Source organism: Eschrichtius robustus, chromosome 1, assembly GCF_028021215.1.
Source record: "Eschrichtius robustus isolate mEscRob2 chromosome 1, mEscRob2.pri, whole genome shotgun sequence".
Lineage (NCBI taxonomy): Eukaryota > Metazoa > Chordata > Mammalia > Artiodactyla > Eschrichtiidae > Eschrichtius > Eschrichtius robustus.
Genome location: NC_090824.1, coordinates 96,518,871 through 96,545,657, shown reverse-complemented (window position 1 = coordinate 96,545,657; position 26,787 = coordinate 96,518,871). Strand labels below are relative to the sequence as shown.

The window sequence follows — 26,787 nt, the reverse complement described above, 5'->3', positions numbered from 1 at the left end:
CAATCGCTTTTGGTGTCGGAGCGAATCCTCCGGAAACCGAGCTCATTTGTTCCGGGAGGAAACATTCAGCTCCTCTAAGAGCGACGGGAAGGCGAGGAGAAGCTGGGAGTGACGCCTCTGAGCCGCGGAGGATTGTGGGAGGAGGTTGTCTCCAATTTCTCCTCCCCCGCTCCCCCCCCCCGTCCCAGCCAAGATGTCTGACATGGAGGATGATTTCATGTGCGATGATGAGGAGGACTACGACCTGGTGAGGCGCAGGGAACAGAACTCTGGGGCCGGAGGTGGCTTCTGGCTTTAGGGGCCGGGGCGGCCGCGGCCTTTCCCCGTTGAACATGTGCTCCTTCCAGCCTCTCCCGGTGCAGTGACAGGACGAGTTTACCTCCTCCCCCTTCCCGCACCGGGCCCGGGCCCTGCCTCTCCAGCATGGGGGAAGGGAGGGTAAAGGAGGCAGCGAAGGGGGTCCCGAGCATTGCGCTCCAAGTCCGAGCGCCTCCTCCGTTTACCCCTGGCCTCCAGCGTCCGGTTCTCTATGCCTCCTCCCTCTTCCCTACCGCCCGAGCCGCCTTGGGGACCGTGCAGTGGTCTAGGCCCCGGCGATGCCCTTTCGGGCCCGGCGTTCTCGGCCCCTCTTATTCACACTTGAATTGAGCGGGTGCGAAATGCTGGGAGAGGGGTCCGAAAACTAGGAGGCCTTACTGCTCCCAGGCCTGACAGCGAAAAGCCACTTGTGAGTCTCCTGGAAACAGAGCTTAATTAGTCTTGTCCAGGGTCCGTTTTGGTTTAAGGTAAAGGTGCACTGGAGAACTGAGAGCAAGGCTAGCTTTAAAAAAAGTAGTTTAACTACTTGTTTAAAGAGAAAAGCTGGTGAGGAGGTTTTGCTTTTTGTTTGTTTGGGGTTTGGCGGGTGGGGTGGTATAAGGGGATTGACACATTGGCTTTTATCTTGACTTAGTAATTTCCCCATATTCAAAGTTAAAAATATCAACAGTGTAGAACTAAACGAATTTCTGTAGCTGAATGGTGATTTTTTAAAGATTCAAGGTTTAATTTATGAACAGATTTACAGGTTTTTAAAACTTCACTAACATTTCAAGTGGATATTCAAAAACATTACCTGTGTGGGAACTAAGAAAGATTATCTGGACCAAGAATCAGCGTCAACTTGGCTTTGCTTTTTATTTGGGGGTGTTTTTGTGCATGGTTCTTGTATGTTATGGTGATGCTGCATTATCGTAAAGTTATGAAATAGATGCTTAGGGAAGTCTGTCTCATATTTTAAGTGCCAGAGAGTTATCAAGATATTAATATATCATTTTGAATTAGTGTAAATCTTTGTATAGTCGTTTCCAATTAATCTTTCCCTTTTAAAAGAAGGCGTATTTGCAAAAGGGAGAGGGAAATGCTTGTTATTACCTGAAATTTATAGTAGAGGTGTTGGTAATTCTTAAACGCAGAGTTTTGCTAATAGTTAAGATTTCTGCCTTCCATTTTGGTTTCTTCAGATCAAGCCAGTTTTAGGCAGTGCCCTAAGTCCATTAAGAATGTTACTTGTAATATTTTGTGCATTTTTATTTATTACATGTTTACTTATATTACAGGTATTTTTTAACTACGGAAGTGTTTCTTTTAACTGTTTTAACTAGTGTTTTTACATGTTTGTGCCTATCTGTTTTCTACGCAATAGTTTTTTGAATGCATGACTTATTAGCACCATGAGTGAGACTCTAATGTAAGAATGACAATGAGAATCTTACTGTCCCATGAAGTACTCAGTTCATTTTTGCAAGGATTTTAATTAAACATACATGATTTAACTTGGCTATGTTTCTCCAGCCTTTGAGGGCCTACAGTACATGTACAGTATAAAATTGAACATGTAGTTTTAACCTTTTTTTAAAATTTCTTAACCAAAAAAAGTAAGATTTTACACTACCACATGCAATTAAATAATAATTCCCCGCTCCAGCATTCTGTTAAATAGTCCTCCCCCCATATATCTCTTACATAGATATCATATTAATTTATTTTTTACTTCCTTAGTTAATTTCCTTAAGCCACTATGTTTAAAAAAAAAAAGATTAAGAGGGCTGGTTGCCATTTCATCCTTACATGTTGCCAAAAGAAAAGTTGTTGTTGTTTTTGTTTTTTAATAGTTATTTGCCTGGGTCTTTTCTGTTTGTTTGTTTCTTAGAATTTAAAGAGTCAGAATTGACTTGCTGTTTTAGGGAAACTTCTTTTTTATTAAAAAATGTATTGTTTGTTGGAAAGTTTGCCATCACCTCATTTTAGTCAAAATGTTAACAAGAGCCATGAGTATCCTTACAGATATGTTCAGTATTTATTTTATAAGTTGTCTGTTGATAAATTTTAATACCCTAAATCACTTCTTGTTCTTGCCCAATCTAGTAGAAATAGGTAGTTAGGATACCACTGGAAAAGGTAAAAATTTGTTTCTAAAACTATACTGTTTTATCAAAAAAAGTAAACAATGATTTGTGCCCAAGAGCTAAACGAGAATTAAGTTGGTTAAAAAAAGAAGAAACAAACATGAAATCAATTCAATATGCTTGACCTCTTATTTCTAAGATCTTTTTGACTTTTATTTGAGGCAGAAGCAGGCATTTTCTAAGCATAGGCGTGAATGGAGAAGTAGAAGACGGTACTGGTAAATGTCTTTTAATCCAATGGTAATTTTACAGATTTATATACGATAGTGTTAATAGTAACAATTAATAATAATAAGTAATAACTATAGTGCCATTCATTAAGTTAATAAAGCCCTTGATAGATAAGTTAACTGTATTGTAATTCCACAGTTCAGCCATTCTAGCATGAAGTTCATTAGTACTTCTAATAATCTTTTAGAAAGGATTTAAGACAGACTGATTTCATATCAAAAATTATTCTTTAGTAGTTCCTGTTATAGGTATTGTATATTTGAACTTAAATGTTATTATTAGAAAAAAAAATGTTGAAAAGGTAGACTAATTCTACTTGGTTAGGTATATTACTGAAATGTGAGCCTCATTATAATCACCTAGTCAGGTTTATAGTTGTGATTTGTGAATGAATGTTTACTAGTATTGTTATTCTTGTCTTAATAAATAGCTGTTTTAATGCCCTAGAAGTTTACTTCTTTTTTTCTGCTTTTTGGGGGGCGAGAGAAGAGTCTTAGCCATAGGATATCTTACAGAATCTCTTATTTGTCACAACTTTAACAAGATCAGACAAATGTCATGTATGTTATAAAGAACCTTAGAACATGGTTTAGCAAATTAAAATATAACACTTCCATTTTTTAAAAAGATTTTTGAATTGACATGAATAGAATATACACTTTGAAAAAGAAGTAGTAGATTAATATAGGACAGGGGCAAAAAATAGCTTCAGGGATTTGTGTGTTTAATATTAAGACATTCACTTGTCACTCATTGTACATATAAGGAACTTGGAGGTTATAGCTTATTTTATTCTGAGACTGTTGTCTCAGTCACTTACAAGCTTGACAAACAAAATGTTGGGGATCTTTAAGAACAGATTTTCAAACAATATACTTTTTGTGGTCTGGGCCATTGTTTTTTATGCTGTACACACATTGGGAATTCTGCATGTAGTCTTCACAAAGATGAAGTTTGATTATACAGTTGAGGCTTAAAAGAAACATGACAGGGAATTCCCTGGCAGTCCAGTGGTTAGAACTTGGAGGTTTCTTTGCCGTGGGCCCAGGTTTGTTCCCTGGTCGCAGAATTAAGATCCCACAAGCCTCTCAGAGTGGCCAAAAAAAAAAAAAAAATGTTTAATTGTAAATAATTGGAAACACCCCCTAAATTATCAATAGTATGGGAATACTATTAATACTAATAAGGTAATAATAAATTATGATATATCCATGTGATGGAAAGTATGTCAGCATTTCAAACCATGCTTCTAAAGACTATCCAATGATATGAAAAACTTGATAAATTAGTCAATACTCTTGGGTGTAAGGGAGGACAGGAATACATGTCACACTAGCTTAAACTAAAAAGAGTGTGTATTGGCTCACGTCACCAGGAAGTGTAAATGTGGCTGGATTCATGGCTCAGATAATGATGCTGGGTCTTTTTCTGTTTCTGTCTCTCTTCCTGGGCTGCTTTCCTCACTGTATTGGCTTAATTGCCTTCACATTATATCACAAGATCTTGTGATATAATGTGTTATCTTCCTAGTATTATAACCCCAAAGGCAAAAGAGTCTTCCTTGCTAGCTCTAACAGTGAAACCCTAGGAAGAACTTTTATTGATTCACCCTAGGCCTGCATCACCCTCTTCGAACCACTCAGTCACTGTAGAGAGGGAGGATAGGTTGCTTGCCCTGCCCTGTGGGAGGAGCACTATAATTGAAAACCCTCACCTAGGAGAGGAAGAGTCGGTCACCATTGCTGTGCACATAGTGAACACATGTCCACTATAAATATGTAATCCATATTATGATTTTATTGGGTGGGGCTAAAATTTATTTTGCTGGGTGGGAAAAATATAGAAAAAAATGTCTGGAAAATATGAAAAGTGTCAGGAAAATTAAAATGTGTTTCTTTCTTGCAAACCTTTCACAGTGAACCTGCATTTTATTGCTGGGGGGAGAGGGGATGGTTTACAGGGTACAAATGAACAGAAATCTTACTTTGATCTTGGCAGGGGGGGTGGAGCACCAAACAGTGATTTTTGTCATTGCTCAAAATTTTTTAGAGTTCTTCAGAACCTGAAGCATCTAGCTTTTTAAAATAGGTAATACATGCACATGGTTCAAAAACATGAAATGTTAAAATAAAATTTCCATTTTTGTTCCCTATTTGCCCAGTTCCCATTCCTCCCATAGGTAACCAAATACACATTTTTATCCCACTCCCCTTTTTTAAACCAAGATGTAGCATATTATATATATTGTTCTACACTTGGTTTTTTAATTTATCTTGGAGATTATTTCATAGAACTATGCAGAGAGATTACTTATTTCTTTTTATAGCTGCACTGATTGCGTGGATGTACCATACTTTATTTAACCATTTCTCTATTGATGAGAATTTGGCCTGTTTCCTTTTGCTGTTGTAAACAGTGTGCAGCTTCTTTTTTTTTTTTTTTTTAAACTTGAGCTATAGCCAAGTTTTCTCCATTTTATAGGTGTCAAAAATTGTGTGAGTCGGGTTTGATAAATAAGTTGGGCCCTCAAACTGGATGATGCTGTTTTAGGTTGGAAACATCTAACTTAAGAATTTCAGAAGTGTTACTTAATAATCCATGTCAGTATAATTGGAATAATGTACCAGTAATTTACCACCTCTTAAAGTTACTACTTTAAAGAACATTGGTTTGAAATACAAGTTTGGGTGTATTTTCTAAAAGGCCTGTTGCATTACCTCATAGGTGTATCCTATATAATGAAATTAGAGAGGTTCAAACAAGGATAACTAATGATAAGGATGTCATTATAAGATCTCCCATAAGTAATGAGAGACAGCTCTTATGTGCTAACAATGAGATAAATTTTTTCACCCCTAATGTAAATCTGTAAAGTATGAATATCCAACAGAGTAAATTTGTACTTGTGTACTATGTCCCAAAATGAACACGTGGATCTCAGCAAGAATTAGAGATCAACCCCCATAATTGACAGGAGAGGAACTGAAACATCCAGTGTAAGTGACTTACCTAAATTTACGTGACAAATTAGTGGCCAAGTCAAAACTAGAGCCCAAGTCTAATGACTTTAATGATGTCTTGTTGGAAAATTTAATTTGAAGACTGAAAGTTTAGGACAGATAAAAGAATGTTCTGATTTATGCCATTGACAAATTAGGATCCGTTACCTTGAGTGAAATTTTTAAAAGTTTGGTTAATTTTATGAATGGCTAAACCACAGTTGGCTACCTAGGGCTTGGATTAAATCTCATCCTTAAGGATAATGAGACTTTGCTCTTTGCCCTAGATGCCCAACATCTAGTATAGCTGTCTAAACATGGTCAAGCCTTGGGAAGCATTGTTGATGGTGAGTCTTGTTTTCCTAGAGCACGTTTCTTAAGACCTCTATTGGCAAGAGACACAAGTACATGAACTATGAAACTGACCCTGTTCAGCAGTGGCTACGTTCCAACATAGAGTCAGAATTGTCCCTGCCTATTGTGTGTTGTGTTATTTTGGAACAGTCACCCACTTTTCATTTCAATTAAGCAAACACTTATTGAGCATTTTGTAATATACCAGGCTCTGGGGATACCAAGATGAGTAAAAGTAAGTTCTTGCTTTTGAGAAGCTCATGGTGGGGCAGGTGAGGGGAGAGGGGAGGTGGGAACAGCAAACACACAAGACTCCGTCTTAGAGACATGCATGTCATGTAGAAGCATGACTGAGGAGAAAATTTATTTTGCTAAGAAGAGTTGGAGAAAGAATCACAAGGTAAGCCTTGATGAATACCTTTCTCAGGAGTGTTAGGGGTGGGGAGCATCATAGGAGAAAAGTGGGAAGTTTGTTGGAAGGGGCGGTGGATTAGAATTCCTAGCAGAGAGACCAGTGTATGCCAAAGCAGAGATGTTGAAGTGCATGGCATATTTGGGGGGAAGAAAGAATAGATTTGGTTGGTGTAGATGGGTACGTAATTGCTTTGGGAAGATGTCAGGACATGAGTTATTATGTAAGTGGGTTGGAACTATTATGAACTTCAGTGGATTTTTTTAAATCCCTTTAACACTGTTCAAGTGCTTGCTTTTTCATATATTGCTTAAATTCTTTGTTTTTTTTAAAGCATTCTTAATATGTAGGTTAAAATTTCAACTTCTCTTTTAAAAACATTTCATTTATACTTCTATAAATTATAGTTATCACCTCTTCATCTGACATAAGGGAATTCAGTTAGCAATATTTATTTAATACTTTTCCTATATTCCCTATTTTGACTAATGGTACTGTGTGTAACCAAGTCAGCAATAGTCTTTAGAGATAACTTTTCCCCTTTCTTGTGTCCATATGATGTGTCCTTTTTATTTTACATCCTTAACATCGCATATATTTATTCTATCCCCTTCCTCTTCTCCCTGTTCTACTACTTGGATCAGACCTTCATCATGTCTTGGCCAGACTGTTGTAAGAGTATCCAGTGGGCTACTTCATTACTACCAGAATGCTCTTCCTAAAACACAGGTCTAATTCCCTATAAAACATTTTAGTGCGTCTCCATTTGATCTAAACTCCTGCTAGACTTGTACAGTTCTACTGTCTGATCCAGTTTATCTCTTATCAGCTCTACACACATCCTGTGTTTCAGCCCAGTCAGACTATTGATGGTTCTTCCAAATATGCGATGCCATTTCAAGCTTCCATGCTTTTGCATAGTTAATTGTTTTATTTCCGGTGCCTTTTCTCATCCCTGGGAACTTCTGTTCCTACTTTTAGACCTGGTTCAGGTAACTTTTCCCTCTTCTAACTCATTCAAGAGTAGTTGATTACTCCTCTTCTGAGCTGCCACTGTGCCTAGTATGTGTCTCTGTTACTGCTTTTATTGTGTTATATTGATGTTTCATTTGCATATCTGTCTCAGACCATGAATAGCTTGATGGGAAAGACTTAATTTGCATTTGTTGAGCAACATTTAATTGCTGGTTTATACTAAAGATCATTATCATTGAGTGTAAATAATAGATATAAATAATATATAATAGATATTCTACACAAAAGAATTATTCTAAAGACTTCTCAAAATATCTTCAGTGTAAAAATCATGCCAGTGTAGTAAGTGAATAGTTTGCTGTAGCGTAGTTTGTATTGATGGTGTGATTCACTGAGCTGCAAATGACAGGTTAGTGATGTCATGGAGGCTGCAACATGGTGTTGCAGATCATAACACAGGACTGCCTAATTATAAGAAACCAATCAGTAACGTATCAGCTGTGCCAATTCTCATGTATTTATACATTTCAGCAGTAACACTTAAGAATTGAATTGCAATTATTTAAAAAATATTATACATTTCACTTCTTAACCCATGTAATATGAAAAACCAAAAGAACATATTCACAAAATGCTGAGGGCTGGATTAAGTCTTATCTCAATTGTAGTGATTTGGGGGAGTTATGTAGAAGTTAGAAATATCATTAGCTGGAGCCAGTCAGTTCCCAGAAGTTGCAGGTAGTCAGTCTTGTGCTACAAGAGACATTCAGACATGGTAGGAAATGTAAAGGTTCCTGCCTTCAACAATGTTATAATCAGTTCAGTAATTTCCAGTAATTGAAGTTAACCTTCTGGCAACTCCGTGTCCTACTCGTGTGTGCCTCTCAGCTTCTACTTACCTCATATCCTAGTCAGTTTTTTTTTCCTAATCCGTTATGGGCCAAGAAACCAAAAATAAATGGGCTTTGAGTAAGAGTCCAGATTCTTAGACTTGGTGATAGATGTAAATCAAAGATATTTTGCTTCCAAGTTGAGGGGTGCATTCTGAAGATTTGGGTTGCAGAAAAGTCATTTTCTGGTTCTAGCTATTCCCATATATTATTGAACAGTTACTAGAGAATAACTGAGAAGAACTGATTTCCAAAGGTGTAGAGTAGGTTTTATAGCTATGATTCTTTACTCCCAAGTCTTCCCTGAGGAGGTGACGCTTAAGCTGTAATGATATGCAGTGATTAATGGGATGAAGAGAGGTAGAAAGAAAAAGGAATGGCACGTAAAGGTGAGAACAAGTTTGGCAACTTGTGAGGTAAGGCCAGGATGGCTGCAGCAGAGTGAATGAGGGAGAGCTTGACAGGAGATATGGTTGGGTGCATAATCGAGTCACATTTTGGTGATTTTTGAACTTGATTTTAAGAGCAATGGGAAACCATTTTTGAGAAGAGGAATGAGATAATTTACATGTTATGAAGATTATTCTGGCTGCTTACCCTAAGAAGATTGGAATTTGAAAGTTAAAAAGGAGAATGGGAAGGTTATAGTCTGTGGAGAGATGAAAGTGGCGTGGTAGACTAGGGTGGTGGCGGGGTGGGGGGGGGAGTGGATGGACTTGGGATTCATGTTCAAGGTAGAATCAGTAAGGGATTTTTATGTTCCAGCGGTATGATTGCTTTTAGCTGTTTAGCTACCTCCCGTTACAGTTTCGTGTCTGCTGTTCTCTTTTCCCCTTTCTTGTTTTGTCCAGCATGCAAACTCCCATTTATCTTTCACAACCTGGCTCAGAAGCCATTACTCTCATAACATGATTTGATGTATACACTTGGCTTGTTCATTATTTATTAATTGCTTTCTTAGTTTAATCAGTTTTATTGTAGTCAAACCTAAATTACAGGGTTAGGAAGTGAATGAGTGATTATGAACTTTACACACTACTCAGAATTTGATCCCAACTCTAAGAGAAGTGTTCCAGAGGATTTTCATATGTTGAGCATAACTGAATTCCTGATCTTACATTTGTGAGACAGAGTGACAGTGTTTCACAGGAAGTATCTTTATACAAGGAAATAATTATCCTCCAGAGGGCGCACATTACAAAGCCATTGTGGTCAGCTAAAACTGATTCTATACTAAGATCAAACACCTCCCTCCATCTACTGGTCATAGGAAAAATTTGTCTTGTGTTTACATATTTTTGAGCTTTCTAACACTACACTCATGCACCTTTTTTCTTTCATGTGCCTTTATGAGACAATACAAAATTTCTCATAAGTATCTGCAAAAAAAGTTTACCTGTACTTGGATTTAGAAATAGCTGTTCTTGTCTTTTCCTGTTTACTTTCAGGCACAATTCTGAATTTGGCATAAACTTGCCCTTTGTAATGACTCGTAGCTGAAGGAAATAATCTCTCTTCCTAAAATAATAGTTTTTACTACACTAATTTATGTATATTTTATAATCCTCATCATTAAATTGAATATCATATCCTGGAACTATTTTAAACTCTTGTTTATACTGCTCCACAAAATAGTGTTAGTCCAGTTTTTCTTTGTGCTTTATTGTTCCATAACTAGGAACTGAATTTATGTGATGAAAAGTCACATAAAACTATATAAATAAATTTTGTTTTATTTATTTTGATTTGTTATAAAACTAAAGTATGTTAATATAACTAAACAGCTGTTGAGTAATGTGGAATGCACATAAAGCAAATATTCTTATAAACATAGTTATATTTAGTAATAGACTACTCTGCTATATATAGATTACCATCCTGGGTAGTTAGGCCATGTTAGAATAATGAAATTTAGACTTAGGGAGTAGCAAAAACTAGATTATGGAACTAAAGATGAATAGTTAACATTTACATAATGATTAGTATTTACAGTGATTTTTCTCAGGTTCCATTATCAACAAAAGGTTAACCACCTCAGAATTGAAGATCATAACCAATATTTCTTTACAATTTGCTTTTGTGTTGATTCTATGGAAATCATAGTTTTGACCTGAAGGAAAGAAATGATTCTACAGTAGTTCAAGACCCCCAGTGGTTGCCTGAAACCGAGGACAGTACTAAACCATATATATGCTATGTTTTTTCCTATACATACATACCTATAATATAGTTTAATTTATAAATTAGGCACAGTAATAGATTAACAAGAATAATAAAATAGAACAATTATAACAATATACTGTAATAAAAGTTGTACGAATGTGGTCTCTGTCCTTAATCAACTCCTTCAACTTTGCCAGAAATGTGACAGTGACTTCTTCATTAGCAGATGTAGCCTCTCCAGTAATTTTTATATTTTTCAGTCCAAACCTGTTCCTGAAACTACGCAACCATCCCTTACTTGCAGTAAATGGCTTGGTGTCACTCATCTCAGGGAACCCTTTGCTGAAGTCTTTGTATAGGCTCAATGTTTTCTGGCATAATACATTACCATCAGTCAGAACATGTTTTCTGTTCACGTCCTTCACCCACAAATTTAATGCCTTTTTCATCTTAACTAAGTACTTTTCACACACTTTGGCCGTAACTTCTGCAACAGCAAAGCTAGCACAAATTTCTTTTTTCCTTCACAATTTCATGGATAGAAGATTCGTTCTTACCATGGATCTTAGCAACCTCAGCATACACTTTTTTTTCTTTTCCTTAAGTTGAGAACTGTCACCTTTCCAATTTAAAGAAGCACTTTAGGGCCTCTTTTTGGCATATGTGAATTTCTACGTTTGAGCTTTGGGGCCATTATTAAGTACAGTAAGGGTAACTTGAACACAAGCACTGTGATACCACAATAGTGGATAACTGAGCCTGCTGTTAAGTGACTCGCAGGTAGGATATGCTGGACAAAGGGATGATTCACATTCAGGGTGGAACAGAGAGAGATGGCAAGAGATGTTTTCGTGCTACTCAGAATGACTCACAATTTAAAACTTATGAATTGTTTATTTCTGGAATTTTCCAGTTTCCATACCTCAACTGATGGAGCAACTGAAACCATAGAAAGTGAAACCACGGATAAGGAGGGACTACTGTATTCTGCTCTCCACTTGATTTTGGGTTTTCCCCTTGTTATTTAAATAATGGTTAAATATCAATGGGATTTCACCTATGTAATTAAATTGTTTTTTTTTTTTATAAATGTGCGGATTTTCTCTTAACAGTATTCACATTTTAGCAATGTGTGAGTTTCTTTTTTTCCTTCATTTTAATATCTCTTTCTAACACACAGGAATACTCTGAAGATAGTAACTCTGAGCCAAATGTGGATTTGGAAAATCAGTACTATAATTCCAAAGCATTAAAAGAAGATGACCCAAAAGCAGCATTAAGCAGTTTCCAAAAGGTTCATATTTTTTCTGGCTGATTCTGTGTCTTATATTTTTCTAAATGATGTCTTAAGTAAATTCCAAGTGATTTTATCTCAGTAATATGTTTGGATACTTAGTGATAATCCTGTAAAATAAGTTTGCATTATGCAGCAAAAGCAAATATTTCAAAAGGGCTATCCTTTTGTTTTTTCCAATCAGGTTATCTATAAAGCAGGGCCATTGTCCTGAAAAGCTAGTATGGTTCTGGCAGAAAGAGAACCAACATGCTGGTCAATAGTTATTATCCCTGCACTCGTGGTCCTTTGTCTTTTGGTGACAAATCACACAGGTGTGGTTTCATTATTAAATAGTGTGATTTCTTTACTATTGATAAACTTTTGGGTTATTCTTACCAGCGGATTATTCAGAGGAATAAAAAGTACTTCTGGGATTGTATAATCAAGAAGTAGTTCTTATTTAATCTTTTGTTGAAGAAACTTCAAAATAAGCTCACTTATCCTTAAGTAAGCATTTTAAGGCTGGTTTCTTTTCTTAAACCTATTAAAAATGACATTGAGAACTAGAGTTCTTGGGGCAGTGTTTTTCATGCATATAATGTAAAATTAGTTTACAACTTCAATATTGAGTGTCATTAGAAAATAACGGTATTAAATTATACTGGAAGTTTCTTCTTTTTTTAGGTTTTGGAACTTGAAGGTGAAAAAGGAGAATGGGGATTTAAAGCACTGAAACAAATGATTAAGATTAACTTCAAGTTGGTAAGATTTGTTTTGAGAGGAATTAAACTGTTAGTGAAATTCTGTACTTAAAAACCTCATGGCAACAAAATGTCATTATATCTATTTCTCTAAAATAATTCTGTTGATATGTTTCCATATTTAGCCTACTTTTCATTTGTGACTACAGTAGTACTAAATTTTAAAAATTCTGCATAGGATACAAAGTTTTCTGTTTAAGAAAACTTATCTTTTCGATACATGGGCAGTATTTAGCTGCATTATCAATAGAATGACTTTTCGCTGCCAGGCTAGCTCAGTCAGTAGAGCATGAGACTCTTAATAGAGTGACTTTTCAACAAACTATTAGTGTTTATTTAGGAGTTCTGAGGTTCTACTTTTTATTACAAAACGTTCCTCTTCCACTGATTAGGGCCAAAACCTAAAGAAATCTACTATCTTAACATACTAGCAGTCGTTTATAGTTTTTGAGCCCGTTTAAATGTATGCCACCCGTAGGATTTGATTTTTACCACTTTACCTTGAGCCAAGATGGGAAGCAAGTGAAAGGAGAGGATTATTTGTATTTTGTGTTATTTTGCCTACCTTCCTTCTCTACCTTTTATTTGCTGTAGTAGCATCTCTGAATAAGTTGTGGTTTACAAGAGTAGTTTCAGCTTCCATCCCTGCCGCCTCGTTTTTGAGTTAGATTCAGAGTCAGACTCATGTTTCTGTGTAGTCCTCTTGGGCAGTAAAAAGTTGGAAAGGTTTGTTGTCAACTGCTCTGTTCGTTCACCACTGCAAATAAAAACCAGTAAACCTAATCGTCCCTCGATCTTTCATTACAGTAACATAATTTTTGAAAAATTAGCTTTAAAGTTATTGTGGCATAAGGAAATGAAGTCAAAACTAACTTTTTGCTAAAATCCTATTTCAGTATCAAGATATAATCTAAAAGTTGGGACAGTCATATTTCTGATTCCCATTTTGCTAGGAGATACGTTCTGTAACTTGGGTTTTAGTGGCTCATTGAGAGGGTGTTACCTATTATTTACCCCCATGTGGTGCTGGTATACTTGGAAATGAAAGTAGTTTGATGTATATTGCTAAAGCTTTTCTCATTGTTCTGTTTTTTCTCACCTACCCCTACTGGTTTTCTTTTTTGTAATTCACTTGCTTAGAACGTTTCAGGGAGTCTTCTCATGTTTTTCTTTTCTTGTCCTTCATGCTATATACCAGGGCAGAACATAGTCATAAGCAGAAGAATTACAGTGTCATTAGTTTATTCTTGACCCTAATAAATTTACATGTTCTGTTATTCAAGAAGAAAAGCATTATATCTGCCATTGCTCCACCTCTGTGATTAAAAGTAGAGTATATTGTTAATCCCAATAAAAAGAGGGATTAACAGCACTTGGAGATTGTGGGGACTGTGGATGCAGGTTATAAGGTTAGACTCATAAGTTGACTTATATGATATGCTCTGAGGGATGATAGAACCCTCTGCCAAAATATTTAAGTGCTGGAAATTTCACTAATAGTCCTTTATTTCCTCAGATCTTTCATGTTTCCTGGAATAACCACAGTAATGCAAATAGTCCTGCAAGGAATAGCAACAGTAGCTACATCTGCTATTGAGTAGAGCCTTAGGTGGGAGGACTTTTCCCCTTTTTAGGGGTTGGGAGGACTTTTCTTGATAGTGGGCTGAGTACCTGGGCTTGAAGAGATTCTTTCACTTCACATTTTAATATAAGAGCCTGCCAGTAATAGGGAGAGAAGAAATACATAACTATTGTCAGAGAGCTTCCTGATGAAGGGGTAAATTTTTAGGAAAGAATATTTGAAAAGTAGGACTTATTTCTATCTTTTGGTTTATGAATATTTTAGTAGTTTTTGTGATTTAAGTAAATGTGCTTGTTGTGCCGTGAGGAACAATATCTGAAATTTGGAAAATCTATAAGTGGTACTTTTTCAAAGCCTAACTTCAAAAAATTGATTCATTTACTGAGTAATCTAGTAATTTCAAATTTAAGCTAAAATGTTTATAATGTTTCTGTCATATAGTTTCTCTATTATTGAAAAACTATTATTTTTCAATTAGCTAGTAATATGTACTATAATCTTAATCATGTGTATATATCTTAGTAAATAAATATGTACCTAGTAATGCATTTTTCTTCCCTCACAGACAAACTTTCCAGAAATGATGAACAGATATAAACAACTATTGACCTATATTCGGAGTGCGGTCACAAGAAATTATTCTGAAAAATCCATTAATTCTATTCTTGATTATATCTCCACTTCTAAGCAGGTTAGATTCTGTTTTTCCCTCTAAGTACTTATCAATATGTTTATCATTTATACTAAGGGCTTTGTTTTTTTGTTTTTAAGGCCTAGAGGTTTTATTTAAGCAGTTATGCTCGTTTTTATTTTTAGTATGCTTTAAAAATAATGTGTATTTTATTCTTGATTACAGTACTAATTGTATAATATTAAAAGATTATAACCCTAGCTTAATCTCTTTAAATATCATCTTCAGATACTAACAATCTGCACACAACTTTTGCAGGCTTATATTAGACTCCCATACAGTTACTATCACAGTTCCTTCTAATAAACTTCATCAGCACTTCAGCTAGCCACCCTGAGCCGTGAGTCATAGGTGGTTTGTGTAGATTTGATTAGATAAAGATCCTTGTGAGGAGAACCTGTACTCATATCCATTAGTAATCGGCATTACTCATTAGGTGTTCAATTCAATAAGTGCTACTATTACAAAGAATAAGTGGATGATGGATGATGAAACTACAGTGGGTATGGGGAATGATAGTGCTTTCATTATTCTAGTCTTTGATTATTAAGAAAAGCAATGATTATTTTATTGCTGAGGTAATTTTTAATTGGACTGTTTGTTCATATTCTTTTAAGCAACATAGTCCTAAGTTTCAGCTTTCTTATGCTATGATATTTGAGCACAAGAAGTATTTTCTCTATCACTTAGCATTTCTTAGAACGTTTGATAACTTTCCGTACTCAAAAAATGTTCATCTCAGAATCAGCGTCTTTCATTCTGTCTTTTCTGCTAGATGTTGTTTTTATTTCTTGAGGCAGTTTATTTTTACTGTTCATATCTAAAATATATGTAATGGAAATAGAGGAAGATAAACTTATGTTCAGAACATTAACACTTAATGGCACTAATTCTAGAGTTCTTAAATATCAGGGGGCTTTTCTTAAGTGGAAAAATATTTTCTGAGTTTTACAAACGAGTGTTATCAAAACATTTATTTGTACATTATTCATAAATGGTATGCCAGATATTGGGGGGGATTAAGTAATTTAAAACTTTAAGATTGTGTGTTGCTTCATGCTATTATATGTAAGCTTTTTGTCTTTTTGAAAGTAAGTATAGATAATGGTTGGGCAACACTTGACTTACTGTGCGATCGGCAGTCGTGAATAAATAGGCAACCTTTTCTGAAAGTATCAAGCTTTCCTGTTCTCATGGCCCTCTTACCTCTTGATCCTGTTAAGTAGAGACCTAGAGAATCAGGTATTCAAACAAAGGTAGAGCCAGAAGCGGGGGGGAGGGGGACAGAGGAGCTTATCATAATGCAAAAGAAACAGCAATTTCCATTAAAAAAGTCGGACTTAAGAACTGATGGTGTTAGACTCAGCTAAAATTGTGCTAGACTTTTCCCTCCACTCAACTCCAAGAGTTTACCAGTAACTTAAAAGCTTATAGTCCAGTTAATTGATTAGTGGCATTTATAGAAGAATTTTTGAGGGAAGAGGCTTATTCTTTGTTTCTTTAACAACTTACTTAGCGTTTGCCATATAGTAGGCACCAAGTAAGAGTTGAGTGCATGAGATATACACTATTAATAATAAACAAGACACCTAGTTCTATGTGCATGTCATTTACTTTGCTAATATAGAACAAGTTATTAGATTGAAAAGGACAAACCTATACTACTAGAGCATTAGACATTTTCTGGGTTTTATTTTTTTTAACGCATAAAAACACATCTTGGCACTTTTTGTAAATTTGGTCTGTACTTTGCTAAGGTTTTGTTAATTTTGTGGACTGTCACAGACATTCAGTAAGATACAGATAGTGTATCTTATGTATATTAAAGTTCAAAGATGCACTTTTAGTTTGCTCAAATTAACTTTATTAACAGGTACAAATTTGCTGTTTACAATTATAGAATTCTGATTTTTTATGTCAGATGGATTTACTGCAGGAATTCTATGAAACAACACTGGAAGCTTTGAAAGATGCTAAGAATGACAGACTGTGGTTTAAGACAAATACAAAGGTAACAATTATAATTACATTTTTTTCTTTTGAAGAGTGGGTGGGTATCCTTGATAAACTCTATAAAGATGCACCTTCTGTTGAAACCTTTTAATTTTAATAATTTTATTTTTTTACAGCTGGGGAAATTATATTTAGAACGAGAGGAATATGGAAAGCTTCAAAAAATTTTACGCCAGTTACATCAGTCCTGCCAGGTAGCATTCTTTTATTTTTTCTTAATATTTCTTCATAAGAAAAAATTGAATTTGAAACATTGTTTAGGGATGTTTTTGTTCAAGCATCATTGCAAAAATAAAATTTGGAAAATAAGTTACCAGAAAGCTAATTTTTTCTGAGAATTACATTTCTTCCTCCTAGTCCTAATTTCAATCCTTATCTTTGTAGAATGAGGCATAGGTATCAATAAATGAACAGACCAGTCATTAATACTAAGAATAAGCCTTTCATATTTAATTATGTACCCTATGAAAATTGGAAAGGATATTATAGACATACATCATAAAGATATTTTATATTCTAGTTTTCATGTATGAATCCTCTGTAACACCACTGTGCCATAGAACTTCATGTGATGTTAGGAACATTCTGTATCTGCGCTCTCCAATATGGTAGCATCAGGTACATGTCATCAAGCACTTGAAACGTGACTAGTGAGACGAAGGTACTGAGTTTTTAATTTAATTTAAATTTGGATAACCATGTGGTCTGGACAGTACACCTGTATAACTTTCTAAGTGTGAGCTGTAATTTTGTATTTCCGTTTTTGTCTTGATCAATAAGTTACTTGATATTAGTTTAAATATTATGTAGAAATACTGTTTTAAATATTTTTATGCTCTTTCAATGCCATGTACTCTTATTTTAATTATATATTTTATTTCTGTGAACGGGTAAAAAGTTAATCAGAAAAGTGTTCTAAATCATCTGCAGATATTTTCATTTAATAATTTTACCTTTTTTTAGTTTTTAAGAACAGGAAAATGTTTTATATTTCATAATAGGTTTGGTTTATAAGGCAGATCAGTCATTTATGGATTGTTTCTTATCTATACATTCTTAAGGAAAGCGTAGTCTGATACATAACCAGCTGTGTGTTCACTTCCACATGAAATGAAAATGGTTGAGAAGGCATTTCTAATTTTAAAAAGTCTTACAATATATACATAAGGAATATGAAAAAGCCCTCTGGGGAAGTTTTTGCTTGGTTTATTTCAGAACATAAGGAAAATGCCATCTGGATTGTAAATAACATTAAAGCATAGAGAGATGCATAATAATCTGAACGTACAGATTGTCTTACATATCATATTTTTTAGTCTGGTTGTGACTCGTTAATGAATAACAAATAAAGGGAAGTTTTAAGTTGGAAGACCCAGTAAATAATAAATTTTGGCTTTGTGTATGTCAGTGCTTGATATTATGATTATCTGACTGTTGACCATATTCTGTTTTTCATGGCCTGTGTTTTGTGGGGTGTTGGTCATCTTTCAAAGTCGAACTCAAATCTCCCCACCTTTGTTATTCCTTTGACATCCCCCAAGAGAATTAGTCCTTTCTCTTCCATTCTTGGCACTTGGTTCATACTTAACTAGAGTTATTATCATTTATATTATAATTTATCTGTTGACAGATTGGTCTTCTAGGTTGTGAACTTTTTGAGATCAGGAACATTGGCTTATTTAAATTTGTATTTCCCCAAGGTAGACCCAGTACCTGGCACTAGGAAGGCACTTGGGAAGTGCTTTTGATTGAATCAGTGGATCTAAAGTAGTTGTGAAGATTTGGAGAAGACCATTCATAATCTCCTAGATAAAACATTGCAACTTTTATACATAAAAAAATACCTCTGGCCACTTTTTTCCTATTGAATGACTAGGAAATACAAAAATGACTAGAAAATGGGTTCCTTTTTGGCCATTGAAGGTCATGTTCTTAGTAATCTAGGTCCCAATTGAAATTTGTAATGCATTTTCCCACAGAATTAGTATTATAAGTGTAAGGTTCTCAGGGTAACTCAAGTAAAAATCACTAGGTTGACTCTGAATTCTGCCTTGACTAAATGTTCATTATTTGCTTTCCTAGACTGATGATGGAGAAGATGACCTGAAAAAAGGCACACAGTTATTAGAAATATATGCTTTGGAAATTCAGATGTACACGGCACAGAAAAATAACAAAAAACTTAAAGCACTCTATGAACAGTCACTTCACATCAAGTCTGCCATCCCTCATCCACTGATCATGGGAGTCATCAGAGGCAAGTTTGGTTTGGAAAGGGTGGGCAGTGTCATGGGAAGATATCAAGGTGTCCTTACATATGATTGAATGACTCTGAAGGTGGTTTGTTTTAGTGAAAATAAAAGGCAAAGTAGTGAAGTCAAAGAAATGATCTAGTCTTAGAAGGGAATTAGGATGAATTTTTGTCTGTGTAAAAGTTACATCAGTAAAGATATTATTTAAAAAAATTCACCATCAGAAGTTCTATTGTTGAATTGTAATGATATATATATATATATAATTACTTTCTTTTTTAATGATTTATTTATTTTTTATTGAAGTATAGTTGATTTATAATGTGTTAATTTCTGCTGTACAGCAAAATGACTCAGTTATACATATATATACATTCTTTTTTATATTCTTTTCCATTACGATTTATCACAGGATATTGAATATAGTGTGCTGTGCTGTACAATAGGACCTTGTTATTTATCCATTCTATATGTAATAGTTTTCTATTAACCCCAAACTTCCAGTCCATTCCTCCTTCCCCGCTCCCCCTTGGCAACCACAAGTATGTTCTCTATGTCTGTGAGTCTGTTTCTGTTTTGTAGATATGTTCAGTTTTGGCTTTATTTTATATGAGTGATATCATATGGGATTTGTCTTTCTCTTTCTGACTTACTTCACTTAGTATGATAATCTCTAGTTGCATCCATGTTGCTGCAAATGGCATTATTTCATTCTTTTTTATGGCCAGGTAGTATTCCATTGTGTATATGTACCACATCTTCTTTATCTATTCATCTGTCGATGAACATTTGAGTTGTTTCCATGTCTTGGCTACTGTGAACTGCTGTGAACATAGGGATACATGTATCTTTTTGAATTATAAGTTTCTCTGGATATATGCCCAGGAGTGGGATTGCTGGATCATATATGGTAATTCTATTTTTAGTTTTCTGAGGAACCTCCATACTATTTTCCATAGTGACTGCACCAACTTAACATTCCCACCAACAGTGTAGGAGGGTTCTTGCCTTTCCTCCACACCCTCTCCAGCATTTGCTATTTGTAGACTTTTTAATCATGGCCATTCTGATTGGTGTGAGGTGGTACCTCATTGTAGTTTTGATAAAATTACTTTCTACTTCAACTGAGAATAAAGATTTGCAAATGCTTGTTTGGCTGATGTTTAATGAAGAGCTTGCTTTTAAGAATTAAAGTATGTGCCCTTTACACACTTCAGGAGCTATTTCAAGATATAGAATTAAAAGACTGGAAGCACTGAAATAGTTTTCATTTGATTTTTATAAAGTGTTCAATCTTGTTATTACAGAACTGAAAATGTGCTCTTTTCTCCTGTTTTATTCTTTACAGAATGTGGAGGTAAAATGCACTTGAGAGAAGGTGAATTTGAAAAGGCACACACTGATTTTTTTGAAGCCTTCAAGAATTATGATGAATCGGGAAGTCCAAGACGAACCACTTGCTTAAAATATTTGGTCTTAGCAAATATGCTAATGAAATCGGGAATAAATCCATTTGACTCACAGGAGGTATGTTTGTGCTCTAATTCTTCATTTCTATCAGCTATCCCTTGTGAAAATAAATGTATTCTTTCTTTGTACATACATAGTTAATTCTTCTTCTTTTTTTTTTAACTGTTTAGGCCAAACCTTACAAAAATGATCCAGAAATTCTAGCAATGACGAATTTAGTAAGGTAAGCTTTAATATTTCAGTTAAGGTAAATTACCTTAAAGCAGTGAATAAATAGGAGAGAGGAGAGAACTTTTCAGAATTCAGTTAATACTCAATGTTTGCTCTCTTGTATTTTGTCTTGAAGTATACCAAAGTTGATGACATTTTTGAAGTCATTTATTTTACTGTTTCTGTTAGTCACGAGATTTTATAAGTATTCATTATCTGTGTGAGTGTGTACACACACTGTTTTTCAGTAGAAAGCTGTAGAGGTTTTAAAACAATTTCACAGTGTTACAGTTTCTACCTGCCTTAATCCGAAATGAAATTATGAATTGGTCTATATTAGTCAAGAATTTTCAGTAAGACAGTTTCTTTACTTGTATATTTTCTTAATTGACAAGATTAAAAATCACTTTAAATAAATTTGCCTCAACTAAATTTCTGACGTAAGGAGCAGCAGAGGTGTCATACTGGTAAGAAATCTAAGGATTTATTGTTGCCTTTTGTGGAGAAAGATATGACTAATTATAGCTAATGACTGAAAAACCTGCCATAATCAATTAATATTAAACAAAATTAAAGAAAATGAAACCAAGCAAAGAGCCTAGAAAAGACCTGTTTTGGTAAAAGAAATCAATGAGCAAGAAAAATTTTCCTCTGGGCCAGGAATAGATGGAGCCTAGGCTTTAATGGGCTTTCTTTATAGAAAACTGAGGAACTTATTAAGTTTCAAGTCCATTGTTTAGATTGTATGGCTGAGTACCAAGACAGGAAGAATGTAGTTAGGGACATGGGGCAAGGTTGGGTTTTTTTTGTTTGTTTTCAGGTACATGTAGGTAATTTAGATGACCAGACATTCTCTTAATAGTCTTTTTTTAATTTAAAAAAGTACTGTTAGGCTATAAATTATGAGTCACCTACATATAAATTTTATATACCTGGAGAGAATAGCTTATTTCATAATACTGTTTAAGCTTCTATGTAAAATGTCCTCATTTACTTTGTTTTTATTTGGCTATGACTTTTACAAGTTACTGGGCTTTTTGTTTGTTTGAAACCTTAATTTTAGCTGTAAAAGATAAGAAAGATTTTATTTTAAGGGGACTACGAATGGTTAGGGGGTAAAAAACCTAAACTGCAACATTAAAAAATCAGTTTCTTTTTTATTGTTTACTTCTTTAGTTTATCTTAATATATATTTGTTGAATTAAGTTGATTTTAGTTATGAAAGGAGGCTTCTCCATCTTTATTTCAAATAGTGTATTCTACCTACATTTGGCCACATTAAGAGATTATTCGTTTAGAGGTTAGCTTCATAATACTTTAAAAAAATGTTTATTAAGTTAAATTGCTAAGCAACAGTTTAACTTTTAAAACTCTTAAAGAAATATTGAGGGAAAATTTTGCCCTAGACATTAATATTTTGTTCAAATTAAATTGGTTAAATGCATTAAATAGATTAAAGTACTGATTTATCAGACCTTTAAAAAGTAATGGCTATATTTGTATATTTATTACGTCTTACAATTTACTCTAGTGAAGCGTCTGTATTGGAACGCTAAAACTTATTTTAATGATAAATTTTGAAAGAAGTGGCCTGTGGTGTCCCACATTTTGTGTAAGATTTTTTTTTTAAGCCACTTAAATAGTGGAAGAATGTCTTTTGGTTAAAATATATGTGTGTGCAAGTGTTTTCACTATTTGAATATATCCTCCTATAGTATTATATATTACAATAATATATTTGGGGTAGGTAAGAAAAGTAATGCTTCCTAATTTTATCTTCCTAGTCAGTTGCCAGCAGAATAGAGGAAAATAATTCCTGTTGAAGCACTTGAATCACCTGTCCCTAACATGAAGTTACATTGCGACCCAACAGATGGAAGCACAGCAGAGGGCGTGCAGAATGGCTGATGATATGTCTTACATATAAAGCAGACAGTGGTGCCATATCCAGAAGGTTGGCTTCTTCCTTCTCAGCACCTTTAGCAATCCCCATAGTGCCTCCGAGAGTAGATAGTAGACATCTCAGAGAATCATGAATGTAAATCAGCCTTTGGCCTTCTGCAGCAGTGTCCATCACTCTCTACTTTGTGTGTGTATCCCATTTGGCACTAATTATCTGCCACCAATCTTTCTGCTGTATAGCTCAGTGGAATTTTAAGGCTAGAGAGAATTGAGAATCACATGTTCCCTTTAAGAAGTTTTGGCAGTTGCTGGTACCTTTCTAGAAGATAAAAATTAGGAAGCTGCATTTCTGAATAACCTTCAGAGAGGATATTCTGTCTTATATCCAAACTCCTCCATACAGTAGTATGCATGAAACCTGGTTTCTTAGGGATTAAACGCACAATTTAACCTAAAAGCAGCAAGCATTAAACAGTTATTAAACTGTTGTCAATTCTTAGCAATACCAAGATTTAGAGAAGATTTTAATTAGCTATGTATAAATACAATATTATAACCCCAGAAGATATAATTTATCTTTCCTTTATAAAACCAAAAGCATTAAAAAGGAAATTCATTTTATTTTCAGGAGGATACGTGTGTGTTTAATTCCAATTTCCATGACAGAAACTATAATATAATTTAGATTTTTGCATATAAAAATTGAGAAATAGGCTCTTTGGATTATCTGATTTAATATATGACTTCTTCATGTTTGACAAAATTTATGCTTTTCTTTTTCTGTTAGTGCCTATCAGAATAATGACATCACTGAATTTGAAAAGATTCTAAAAACAAATCACAGCAACATCATGGATGATCCTTTCATAAGGGAACACATTGAAGGTATATTCTTTCTGCTGAAATTGTTACTTTCTTTGTCGCTGTCAAACAGTACTTCTTAATGGAGCTACATGGAATTAAGCTGTTTTTCTTCTGTTTATTGCAAAATATAGAAATGTTTCTAAATGCTGTCATGGAATGGAATATTCCTTAAAATTATAAAGCTGTTTTAAAGAAATCACTAGCCAATTTCATTTATTAATGTAATCAAGTTCTTATATGATGTCCATTTCATTTAAGGTGACTGTCCCTTTTACCTTCCTATTCTAATTTAGATACTGTTGCGTGTTTATTACTGATGTTGAAGTTCAAAGTTAATTTTTAGGATTTATTTTTGACAGCAAAAGCTTTGAAAACAGCCTGTTACTGGTAATGCTGAGATGCTCTTACTTTGAAAACATAGGCTAACACTGTACCAACAAACGTATGAGATTTTTAATAAGTTCTGATTAACAAAGATAAAAGTCGTCTCTTTGTTCTGGAACCACTTACACCTCCAGTGTTCCTACCTGTTATGGAGCTATTTGAGGGTTTTTAATAACCATTTGGAACAACTTATTCAAATTCTTAAATTCCAGATGCATTAAGAAAATCCAAAGATTAGAAGTAATGTTCTTTTGTTCCTCAACTTCCTTTCTCTTTCATTCAACAGACATTTTTAAAGTTCTTATTTGGACTTAGAATGATACTATATTTTGTGGGCATAGAAAATGTAGGAGTCTTGTGCATGAACTCCTATCTGTTTTTTTTAAAAGGACTTACATGAAGAATTAGGGAAAATTGTAAAATCATTGTATAAAATGTAGTGCTCTAGGTTTTGAGAGAGCATAAAATAAGGAAGCTTGGCGGGTATAAATTAGAGCTTCTTGAAAGAGGAAACTGTAGAGGAAATGATGAGCAGTAAAGTATTATTGAGAAGGCAAGAGGATATTTTAAGTAGTATCACAACATGAGCAAAATCAGGGAGGTGGGAACAAGAAAAAATTATGTGAAAGGCAGCCTTTAATCGTACTGTGCATCTGTTGAACACAGATGTTTTTAGACACAAATACCTTATGTTCTTGCTAGAAAGAAAGATGTATTTTGAGAAGATAAATGATATAGTTAATTAATATAACTTAGAAGTACATAGTGATTCATAAAGATATACAAACTAGTAAATACAAATGTGTTATTTTAACTTTTTTCTTTCAGAGCTTTTGCGAAACATCAGAACACAAGTGCTTATAAAATTAATTAAGCCTTACACAAGAATACATATTCCTTTTATTTCTAAGGTACTTTTATTCATTGATTTTAATATTTATAATTTGTAGTTATAAATGCAGTATACCTATCTTCTATTTAAAAGAGTAATTCTTCTTAACATTTTGTAATACTACGTTTTAAAATACAGCATAACTTAAGGTTTTTCCTTTTAGTTTGAATTTTTCTGTTTTCCTGGCATAAATTGAGTTAAAAGAAAAGAGAAATAAGGAATCATTAAGTTTCATTTTAAAGATTCCTCCAGCCTCAGAGAAAATTGTAGGAGAGAAAGTGGTTAAAATATATAGTGGATGTATGGCTAACCCCAACCACAATAAAATTATAGCAGGGGTATACTTTTAAAGTTAACAAGTTGGATTTTATCAGACCTGTGTTCTCAGAAGTATTTTGAACAGATAATGAAATTTGTTTTAAATTTTCTTTTTTAAGTGGTAGAAATGAATTTAAAATCAGAATAATTATATAAAATCATAAAGTCTTTCAAAAAGTTAATTAGTAGAATTATAATGAGTCTCTTGTCTTAGGAGTTAAACATAGATGTAGCTGATGTGGAGAGCTTGCTGGTGCAGTGCATATTGGATAAGTAAGTACTTGACTGTTTTGTACCACAAAATGTTTAGGACATAAAGTTTGAATAATGATGGCAAAAGTAACAGTTGAATTCTTGATTTTCCATGAAACTCTCTGGCTATGGTTTTCTATTAAAAGAGATATATGTGTGTGATGTCTTTTTATAAATGAATGATCATATTAAGCACATGATCTTTGAAAAAGTTCTCAAAGACTTTTCAAAAGGTTTCTCATTCAGTATATGGCCCATATACAGCTAGAGAATTATTTAATGGATAGTATTATTTTGTTTTTAAAGTTTAAGGTGTGATATATAATAGTTTGGGAATTGTATCTTTCTTAAAGGCAGTATGTTATTTAAAGCGTCACAAATTACATTTGCTCTTGATTAATTGGGTAAGTATATGCCTGTTGGTTCTTTCAATGAAATTGGTGAAAGGTAGCTGAAATCTGGTTTCTGTCTAAAGTTTGAATAAGGTAGTGAATGTTAAATTAATGCTGAACTCAACCATTCAGTGTAGGCAGCAGCTTTTTTCTTTTGCATTTATTGATATTGTGACTATTTTATGAAGTCCAGAAGATATGTTTAGTGAAAATGGTTTGCAGACATATCTTCTTTTATTTATTTATTTCCAGCACTATTCATGGCCGAATTGATCAAGTCAACCAACTCCTTGAATTGGATCATCAGAAGAGGGGTGGTGCCCGATATACTGCACTAGATAAATGGACCAACCAACTAAATTCTCTCAACCAGGCTGTAGTCAGTAAACTGGCTTAACAGAGAACAAGCTTTTACAGACACACTTAAGGCAACAGTGCAGAGATGTAACCCTTAAAAGAACTGGGAATGGCAAAACTACTGTCGGTTGATGTGTCCCGAAAATTATTGGAGTTATGGCAGAAGTGCTTTTTTTGATCAACTGGTTTGTGTTTTGCTGCTGCATTTATCCCAAGAAAAACAGCTTTAATCTCCAGAAGAAAACCAAAATGCCGTGGGATTTATGCTGTATTGACATCTTGCCCTAAAACATACAACATCATAGTAATTTGTCATGGGCAACATGACCAGAGAGAAGATTTTTGTCATGATTTTAAATACACTGACACGCTACTGTTGGTTAAATTTAAACATGTTTTACCTGCAGAAATTCTCTCACAAATAACCTGCAATAACTTGAAATGCATACCCTTTTGAACACTTCCTTTTCTCATGTATAAATTAAAATGTTTGCTGCATTTTGCAAAATGTCAGTTCTCCAAAAATGTGTCCGTATATTTCTGTACCTGCAGTGTAGTAAAGGTTTAGATGAAACCCCATAATTATAGTGGCATACTGTCACTTAGGTTTCAAGCAGCAAAATAAACAGTGCAGCTCAGAAATTGTAGTTTGGTTCTTGATGCGTTTTTATTACATGTGGGGTTTTTGTTTTGTTTTTTA

At 34.3% G+C, this 26,787-nt stretch overlaps 1 protein-coding gene across 3 annotated transcripts; it reads left to right on the top strand.

Moving 5' to 3' along the window:
• The first annotated feature begins 179 nt into the window (after nucleotides 1–179).
• Nucleotides 180–26,734, top strand: COPS2 (COP9 signalosome subunit 2). 3 transcript variants are annotated; one of them, XM_068551233.1, is made up of 13 exons: nucleotides 180–247; nucleotides 11,652–11,765; nucleotides 12,432–12,509; nucleotides 14,656–14,781; nucleotides 16,703–16,792; nucleotides 16,911–16,988; nucleotides 18,877–19,051; nucleotides 20,395–20,573; nucleotides 20,687–20,739; nucleotides 23,416–23,513; nucleotides 24,705–24,787; nucleotides 25,301–25,359; nucleotides 25,983–26,734. In XM_068551233.1, exons 1-13 carry the CDS (start codon nucleotides 194–196, stop codon nucleotides 26,125–26,127), a joined length of 1,332 nt encoding a protein of 443 aa, XP_068407334.1. In that variant the 5' UTR covers nucleotides 180–193; the 3' UTR covers nucleotides 26,128–26,734. The 3 variants fall into 3 exon arrangements, with proteins under 3 accessions (XP_068407334.1, XP_068407325.1, XP_068407343.1); XM_068551224.1 differs by having other exon boundaries at nucleotides 16,682–16,792; XM_068551242.1 differs by lacking the exon at nucleotides 180–247 and adding an exon at nucleotides 5,964–6,024 and having other exon boundaries at nucleotides 16,682–16,792.
• The last annotated feature ends 53 nt before the right edge of the window (nucleotides 26,735–26,787 follow it).